General features: G+C 33.0%; 1 protein-coding gene across 1 annotated transcript; it reads left to right on the forward strand.

Moving 5' to 3' along the window:
- The first annotated feature begins 1,170 nt into the window (after positions 1-1,170).
- Positions 1,171-8,925, forward strand: LOC143555497 (uncharacterized). Its single transcript, XM_077045033.1, has 12 exons — positions 1,171-1,651; positions 3,321-3,473; positions 3,705-3,917; positions 4,105-4,194; positions 4,304-4,420; positions 5,211-5,480; positions 6,212-6,449; positions 6,529-6,629; positions 6,715-6,885; positions 7,043-7,117; positions 7,206-7,313; positions 8,563-8,925. Exons 1-12 carry the CDS (start codon positions 1,214-1,216, stop codon positions 8,899-8,901), a joined length of 2,313 nt encoding a protein of 770 aa, XP_076901148.1. The 5' UTR covers positions 1,171-1,213; the 3' UTR covers positions 8,902-8,925.
- Positions 8,926-9,825: the final 900 nt, after the last annotated feature.

Consider the following 9,825-nt stretch of genomic DNA (forward strand, 5'->3'; position numbering starts at 1 on the left):
ACTAATTTATGTGATTTTAAGTTGTCTCGTTATTTTACATCATCCATAAATTAAATATAATAGCATATCAATCTAGGCGTTTCTAACCCACCATCTTATGATAACGACATAAAGATTCGTTGTGTTTTACAAATGACTATTGATCCTCTCTCCCACACAAACCACAAATTCATGACATGTGTCAACAATGACACCAATTTTAATGGAGGATTTGACAAATGTTACATCAACAACGGTTTATTGTTTCTTAGTGATTACTGGTAATAGTAGCTCGGAAATAAAATGAGAAATATTGTTCACATAGTTTAGTAATTAATAGTATATTGTTAGTAAACAAATACTTAGAATTTCTTATGACTAAAATTAACTTATTAACAACAATCAATCTGTCGACCATAATTTTATAACAATTGATGATGGAAATATATTAAATTTATATAAAAGTTATACTTGTTATATCTAAAAGAAAAAAGAATAGCATCTAATTTGATATGGAATTTGTCTTTAGCATCCATTATCATGGACCGTATTCAATGTTTACAAATTGATATCATCAACAGTCAACACCTAAATGGTTTCATCTTTTAGAATTATCTTAATTTACATAAACTAATTTGTAGAAGTTAACAAATATTATATATTTTAAAAACAATTATTCATAATTAAATATTGTGAAAATGTATCAAATCATAAAGTAAAAAATAATAAACTACGGATAGATGTCCTAAGGTTGGTTGTCTTGTGACAGACGCAAAATTTATTAAACATACAGAAATTTTAGGTTCGAGTCTTAGTAGGTAAAATGAAATTTACCTTTCAAAAAAAATATATAAAACATATAGACGAAGAATCGTCACATCAAAGTTAACTTTCACTAATCAAATCTTATTAATTTGATTGATTTAAGAACTAGACGTCGCATACCATCACCATACGTCCATATACAAATGAAATAACTGACCGGGTATGTTCCAAAAAAAAAAAAAAACCTTTTCGTACGTATAACACATCGTATTACCATACAAGATAATAATTCGTAACTTATATATATATTTAAAAAATGAGAAATCGTATCAACTGTCGTACAACTTGACAAGGATATATATTATTTTTTCCACCACATAAAATCATATCAAATAAAATACAAAACTTTCCATCTGTCACACAAAACTTTCAATATCGGGTTCCATCTTCACTTTGGCCAATTTTCCAAATGACAACAGTCGACGAGTTTTCCAAATCAGTCGATTTAGGGCTCCGGCTCTCGAAGCGCATATACTACGGTAAAGATGGACCTGCACCTGCCACGTCCGCTCCGAAGCAGCCGTCCATGGAGAAATCACTCTCGTCGTCTTCCTCCGCCTCCTCATTCCGGCATCCGCATAATCATCATCCGACGGCACCGATGGTTTACGCCGTCGTGACTGAGCCTCTTGTGGTGGATAATCCGGATATCCGAAGCTATCAGCCGTACGTCTACGGACGTTGTAATCCGCCGGCGTTGATCCCGCTGCATATGATCGGAGTTACGTTGAAGGTGGAGTGTTATTTGGACACGGCGGTGGTTACTGTTGACGGTGTTTGGCGCCTTCATTGTTTGACGTCAAGTGCATTGTGTGATTGTCGTATTGCGATTCCGATGGGTGAGCAGGTAATATTGTTTATGACATCATATATACGTAGTATATAGATATAAGATATAAATATTTAACGTAATATATTTGATTTCAATTGTATATAAGTGGATTTTAATATTTTACAGGCTTACAGTAAAAACTGCATACATACAGAAACTCTGTACTATATTTACATTACATATATTTATTTATCCATTTCTGACTTTAATAATTTAAACTATTATTAGTTAATTACTTAATTGATAATAATTCATCATAATAATATTACTAGCTATTGACATGGTTAACTTACACCTTGTTAAAGGTGATCACTAGTCACACCGTAACTGAGAAGCAATTCCATGTTCTTCTAACTTTTGTTTACGTGGTTTCAAATATTTTATAACATTCTGATTAAGATAAAAGTAGTTTATTGATCATTGATCATTTGAGACACGTAGTTACTTTTTCATTACAGCATGACTATACGTTATGGGTAACTCTTTATCATTCACGCTATCAGCGCCACATCTACAACCCGATCACTCAACTCAAGTTATAACTCATTCTCCACAATTTCTTTTATTCATATTATTTATTTAATAACAAAAGGAATTGAAAAAGAAATTAAAAAAACAAAAAATCTAATTAGGTAATGACCCATGTGACCATGATCATTTGAAGCCCATCACTAGTGACCAAGGAGGGGGCGACATGGTGTTCCAGTGGTGTCATGCATGCCATCTAAAAACACCTCATGATCTAAGATTGTTATTTGTAGTGAAAGTGAAAGTTAAAATGTCACTAGCAAGTAAATTGATAATAGTTTAGAATCTAGCTTAGATGTTCATGTTATAAAGTTATCAGATCGATACATTGTTACTAACAAATATAAATAGATTAGAAAAAATTAATAAAATAATCAAGACACTTCTCATAATTGTTTTAACAATATTTTTTAATAAATTAATATAAATAGATTAGAAAAAAATAATAAAATAATCAAGACACTTCTCATAATTGTTTTAACAATCTTTTTTAATAAATTAATATTTATTTTTATGTTAGATAATTAATAAACGTGTGACAAAATTAATATGATAAATAGTATTATATTAGATATGGTCTGAATAATTGAGTAAACTGGTTTAAATGAATAACATACCTTGTTTAGTTTATTAGATAAGCTTTGTCATGTGACAATTAATACCTGGCAAAAGTGGGTGCACAACTGCACCATTTATCATACGGATGATAATTTAAAGTATATCTGTACACACTGAATCGATGCAATTTATATCCGTACTTTTTTACCACAAATTTATAGTTTTTACCCTTAAAAATTTCTTGCATTTTATCCCCATTTGGATCAATTGATCGTCGTACTTTCTAGTTTTTACCAAAAATGTTCAAACTTCAAAATCCCTTTAACTATTTGCCTTTTCTTGATCTATTATTTAAAAACTCTTTTAAATCCGTCACCAGTAACGACATAACCCAATCGACAATCAATAAAAACGTTCTATAAATTCCTTGAAATAGTTCTATTAGATGTTTGTGATTTCAGGTTATTTAGAGTTTTAGGTTCAAACAATGAGTTCGTAACAAAACTGAATATATGTCGGGTTACGTTACATGTAAATATGAAATAATTAGAATTAATCAAGCTCATGTCATGATATTTATGGTTAATTTGGCTAACAGGGTTCAGTTTTAGGTGTTGAGGTTGAGAAAACTAGAATATCGTATTTTACCCGGTTGATAACACCTGAAGATGAACAAGATATGAGTGACAAAGAAACCACAAAAGATGGATTCTTAATGAAAGGCAATACATACACTTTTCAAGTCTTCCAGGTATATTTATATTGAAACAATCTAATAAGATATTGTAAGCAACTCACATCGTCTTTTACCTTACATGCTACACATGTAACCTTACATTCGGTCATATAAATTTAATGCAAGACAAATAAAAATTAACGATTAAAAAAATAAAATGAAATATAAATTCTACACATTTTTTCTACATGTAATGTTAGTTATGCAACAAAGTCACTTAATTACTATTGACACTAACATTGCAAGGTTGAAGGAGGATCCAATATCCATGTTAAAGTAAGATGGTCACAAAAAATGTCTTATCAAGGCGATGGTTTTTATATGTGTGTGCCGTTCACTTATCCCGTTCACGTATTTCCCGTGTTGAAAAAAACATCTTGTACAGAAAAAATACTTCTAGATGTGAATTCTGGTACCTACGGCGAAATTACATGCAACATTGCTAGCCATCTTTTGAAGGTAAACCCTGAATCCTTTTAAAAAAACTTTAAGTCGATTTTTAATACATGCAACTTCCTAAGTACGTGTTTATTAATTCAAAATCATTAACTTAGTTATCATGACAATATATTATTTTGATAATTTGACATTATAATTCTTGTTTTCGATACTAATCACAAGTGTTTCATGTTTTCACTCTTTAAAGGAAACAAAACGAAAAGCCGGGCAATTAGCTTTCTCTTACGAGAAAGAGGTTACCAAGTGGTCTACTCAAGATTTCTATTTTTCTTATTCGGTAATGCTAATTATCTTATACATCTTAATACCAATTAGGCGTTTCTTTTTTACATTTTTATTAATCTTTGTTAATGAATTTAGCATCGGGTTGGGTACATTTTATCCAGGTATGCGCAAATGATATACTCGGCGGTTTGCTCGTGCAACCTCCGTCTCTAAATGATTATGATCAAAGAGATATGTTTTGCTTTTATCTTTTTCCTGGGGTTAACCGAAGCATGAAGGTTAGTATCGTGATATATATTGCCAACTATAGTAAGTTTAATACGGAGTATGTGTGTTACCTAAGGGTTGTTATGATCGAAAAGGAAAATTGCACAAATGGAATTACTCTTTTGCAACAAACATTAAATTAGGCACAACGTAACAACCAGATTAATTACAGTGTATCACCAATTTTGACAAACCAATCTTATTTGATCGAACTGATTTTAACATTTTTGGCCAACGTAATGCTAGTCAACGCGTCACATGTCACATATGTAATAATGCTTATATGAAAAAAAATTTATGTTGTTTTAACATCTATATTATGAGAGTTACTAAACGTTGAATAAGATTATGGCACGTGAATGATCCGGGGCAGCTTGTTTGTAAAAAAATTCGTATTCGATTATTTTTCTTTGATACAACTTTCTCAACTCTATTAATCTGTTGAAAAGATATTCGACTCTTTTTCTATGAAAAGATATTCGATTCTTTAATTTGTTTGGGCCTTTATAAAAGGTTGAGTGAGACTTGACAAGAAAAATACTTGTAGCCTAAAATGGTACGTAAATAACATTTAACTTAACTTAACATTTTCTAAAATCAAAATTTAAAATGACATGCTACTAGTTCAATAGGTTATTATTTGCTATTATCCAAATTTAACGTAACTTGAATATTATTAAATCTTTTAATAATATGTAACTTGATTGATAATATGTGACTACATGTAGTAGGATTCAAGTTATAATGAGTAAGAGGTTTGATTAATTAGCCTTTTGATGTGTGGTTAACTAATTTTAATAGGCTTTTAAGAAGGAAGTGGTGTTTGTAATTGACATTAGTGGGAGCATGAGAGACGAGCCACTTGAGAAAACAAAATATGAAGTGGTGGGATCTTTGTGGAAGCTAAATGAAGGAGACTTGTTCAATATTTTAGCTTCAAATGGGGAAACTATATCATTTTCGTCTTCATTGGTGTTCGCAACAGAGGAAACGATTACAAATGCAACTGAATGGATGAACACAAATCTTATTGCGCAAGGAGGCACCAACATCTTGCTTCCTTTAAAACAAGTAACTAATTTAATCAAATTTATATATGATATATTTGGACTCGCAGCTGGGCTAAACCACCTATGGCGTTTGCCACATGATCTGGCTCGTCGAGACCATTCGGTCCGCTGCTTATGGACCGTGTAATTTCACCCGCAGCGAAGTTATGCTCGTTTAAAGTTTGGGTCCTTTCTGCCCCTATATGCCCCCCTTATCAAATATTCCATATATAACATAAAAAGTGAATTACGCTTTTTGTCTCTGTGATTTGTCCAAATCTGTGGTTTTAGTCAAATAGTTTCAAATTTGCGAATATCGTCCATTTGGTTTCATTTCACTTGCAATTAAACCCGATCTCACTAACTCCATTAAGTCTGGTTGTTAAACTCATCAATATGCCCCTCACGTGAGAGACAGTTTTGTCCTTTTTCTCCCCATATAAACCCCAGCCCTAATTCGGAAGCCCCCTCACGGAGGGGGTGTATTTTTTTTTTTTTTTGGGGGGGGGGACAAAACGGCCCCTCACATTGATGGGTTCAACGATTAGACTTAACAGCGTTAGTGTGGTTGGGTTTGATTGCAAGTGAAATGAAACCACATGGACGAAGATCACAAATTTGAAACTATTGAACTAAAACCGCACATTTGGACAAACTGCATGAAAACTGCACTTTACTCCAACATAAATCACTTTAAAGTTTGGGCCCTTTCTACTTTCCACCCACTAAATGATTGATGAATGTCATATCCAGGCAATTGACATGGTTGGTAAATCCAGTGATTCCATTCCTCTTATTTTTGTCATCACTGATGGAACTGTTGAAGATGAAAGAGATATTTGTAACATGATGAGAAGTCACATTGATGTGAATGGACAACTTAATTCTCCTAGAATTTACACATTTGGCATAGGTTCATATTGCAACCATTACTTTTTACAAATGCTTGCAAATATTGGAAGGGGATACTTTGATTCTGCACAGGATGTAGGTCAGTTTCAACAACCACACCATGTCATGTTTTTATGTTCCTATTTTAGTAATCATCCATCACTAATGTTTTTTACCAGATTCAATAAGCATTCGTATGCAAAAACTGTTCGACAATGCTACAACGCTTTCGCTTTCAAATGTTACTCTTGATGCTTTACAAGATCTCGAGTCATACGAGGTACATTATGTTTTATTTTTTCTTTATATACTTATCTGGTTTTAATCTATGTTTTTACATTTTTAAATTTTTTATTTTGTTGTAGATATTTCCGTTTCGTCTTCCAGATTTACTGTCTGGAAGCCCATTAATCGTGTCCGGAAGATTCAAAGGGAAATTTCCCGACACCGTTAAAGTTAGAGGTTTGTTGGCGGATTTTAGCACACGTGTGATTGTTGTCAAAGTAATGAAGGCGAATGACATGCCTTTAGAAATGGTAAACATTATAACATGTAAACAAACAAACAAAAAAATGTAACTAGTAAAAGTTCCACTAATAGCATATCTATTGATAATGTTATAGCAAACATTATAACCCGAGGATTCATTTTTATATAAAAAGGTTGATATTATAATGTCACATGTATTTTCAGGTTTGCGCCAGGAGGGAGATTGCTACACTCACTGCACAAGCATGGTTAGACCAAAACACAGAACTAGAGCAAAAGGTTCACTTTCTTGTTCTTGATATCTGTACTGCAATACAAATAACCTAAACTTAACTTTTTTTAATTATTATTATTTTTCATTTTGCAGGTTGCGAAAATGAGTTTACAAAGAGGGATTCCCTCTGAATATACGCGCATGATTCTAGTTCAACATGATAATGTAAAACCAGCCATTGATTCTGTTTCACCAGAAGAGGTACGTGTCTTTGCATAAACACATGGCAAATTATTGTTTCTGTAGAAGGTCAAAACAACTCTATAAATTTGACCATGTTGATTTTTTGGCCGAAAAGGCTGAAGGGTACTTCAAATTGATGCATTTGAAAACCGGATATCCTTTTATAGGTTATAAAAGGAAAATGGTTACCAAAAACAGAAATCAGACGAAACTGATCTTTATGTAACATGTTTTTCTTTTTTGCCACCGTGTGAATGAGTCGATTTTGGGCTAAAAATCAAAAATTCGGTTTTTGGGTTTTTAAAATCATTCGGATTTTGCGTTTTTTAACCAATAGGTTTTTGGGTTTTTGAAACTGTTGAATTTCAGTTTTTAATTTTACAGTGGGTTCGGTTTGGTTTCATTTTTCTCGGTTTCACCATTTAGAATTGAAATTTTTTAGCCGAAAAATGGGATGACTAAAATAACGAATATGGGGGCCTGAAACTTTGGGCCTAAATCATCATCATCATCATCATCATCATCATCATCATCATCATCATCATCGTACTCAGTATATCCCACCAATAGCAATGCTATGGTAGGGTCTGAGGAGGGTAAGATGTAGACAGCCTTACCTCTATCCCATAGGGATAGAGAGGCTGCTTCCGGTGAGACCCCCGGCTCGATAGTAGTTTTGAATCAAGCCTTGGACATAAGACACATAACACTCAATCATCGGGACACCGGCTGATTGGTGCATGTGCCCTTGTCTTTCAGCTATCAACGCCACCACATGATGCCTGATTAACCTTCCGCCACTTTTAACGTTATTTTCACGTGATTAGTAAAATAACGTCAAAATTAGTGCAATTTTACTTTTGCCCACCCAAGGGTTCACACATATATACATTATATGTGCGCACCGCAAGCAGGGCGTACTTTGGGCCTAAATAATTTTGTTAATTAATGATTAATTGATTATTACACAACCATCCTATAATTTTTCGGCTAATCATTTAAGAGCGTTTTGTATATAACTTAACATTAAAAAGTATAAATTATAATCCACAAAATCAATAACAAAAGTCGGTTTTTGGCTTTTACGTGTTTGGCTTGGTTATAAAAGTCCTTCAGTTTTTACAGTTTGGTTTTTCGGTACATGCAAAACCGAAACCACATCGTTGGTTTGGGTTGCGTTCGGTTACTTCGGTTACATGATGTAAGCCACACCCCTACTAAACAGTTCACTCCTTATATCCCTCATGCAATGTAAACTGGATTGCAGAAGTATATGAAGTCAAAGAATCTGAAGATAACATACATGATGAACCTAAATGTTGGATTCGGTAATTTAACGGCGACGATTGAGAATTTACCTCCAGGAATCCAAGAACTGAAATTAAGTGACCCGACAGGAAAAATGATGAAGGCAGCTTCAACTTGCTGGACAATGTTCCTAGATCGATTTTGTTGCAGGTGTTTTATTCAAACATGTTCTCACGTAAACGACCAATGTGCGATTGTTTTGACGCAACTATGCGCCGCACTTGCTTGCTTTCAATGCCTAAGTTGCTGTTGTGACACATGTGATTCATGTGCAGAATTGTGCTTAGATTGCCTATAGTAAGTTTGGTTAAAAATTTAAGAATAAATTATTTATGCAATTCATGATGCAGTGAATTGCAGTTAAAAAACATATTGTAAATTTATGTAATCTCCGTGAAGGTTAAGTGTATTCAAAAGCGTATTAGCTGCAATATAAACAGAAATTACAATAAACCTCTTACACTGTATAAGTGATTACATAAATAAACGGGTTGACCCGCTAATGTTCATGTTGAGCTGTAAATTGTAAACAAACGGGCCAACTCACCTGTCAGCCTGATCAAATTGGAATGATGAACGATGAAGTATATAATATATAATTTGTAACTACCATCTCGTTTAAGATAAATGTGTTACACAAGCAATCTCCAGATGTTTTGACACAAGTAAATATACAAGTTGTATATGGGTTGATCAATTTCGAACACGCAAATTCAACATGATTGATGATTATGGCCTCCTTAGAATGATATGAAAATGTTATAACTTTAAAATGATTCAAAAAATGTTATAACTAGCAGAACATTAGGTTGAATTAATGGCTATGGACTAAAAGATATTAATTAGACTTTTAGATGGTGGTTATTTGAACATAACTAAAGTGCTTGTAACTTTTGGTATCAAGAAGTGTAGAGAACGCGTCCTCTAGCAGTGGTTGAGGGTACTATTCCTATGATGCACATATATATAATTAGTTTATAAGTAAAATTAGTGGATGCGTGAGTTAGTAATTCTAAAGAAAAGTTATACACATCCATGGTTCCGCTTATATCACTAGGAAAAGACAAATAAAAAGAGTTGGCGTATCAATAAAATAAATAATCCGGCCTTGGTAACTATACAAGGCGAGACATAATCAACTAGAGAGTCTAACTCATGTTTTTCTTAAAACACTTGGATTTTTACTTATAAAAAAACGTTAGGCGACTTCCAATGGACGGGT

The sequence above is a fragment of the Bidens hawaiensis genome, unplaced genomic scaffold, assembly GCF_021521415.1.
Source record: "Bidens hawaiensis isolate Kalapana, Puna unplaced genomic scaffold, B.hawaiensis_p1.1 tig00001032_1, whole genome shotgun sequence".
Lineage (NCBI taxonomy): Eukaryota > Viridiplantae > Streptophyta > Magnoliopsida > Asterales > Asteraceae > Bidens > Bidens hawaiensis.

What these genes read in the sequence shown, in the direction of transcription:
- LOC143555497 (XM_077045033.1), top strand. Translation starts at nt 1,214, where the DNA reads ATGACAACAGTCGACGAGTTTTCCAAATCAGTCGATTTAGGGCTCCGG. An exon ending in CGATTCCGATGGGTGAGCAG is followed by an intron (nt 1,652 to 3,320) that starts GTAATATTGTTT and finishes TTTGGCTAACAG; the next exon opens with GGTTCAGTTTTAGGTGTTGA. An exon ending in TTGCTAGCCATCTTTTGAAG is followed by an intron (nt 3,918 to 4,104) that starts GTAAACCCTGAA and finishes CACTCTTTAAAG; the next exon opens with GAAACAAAACGAAAAGCCGG.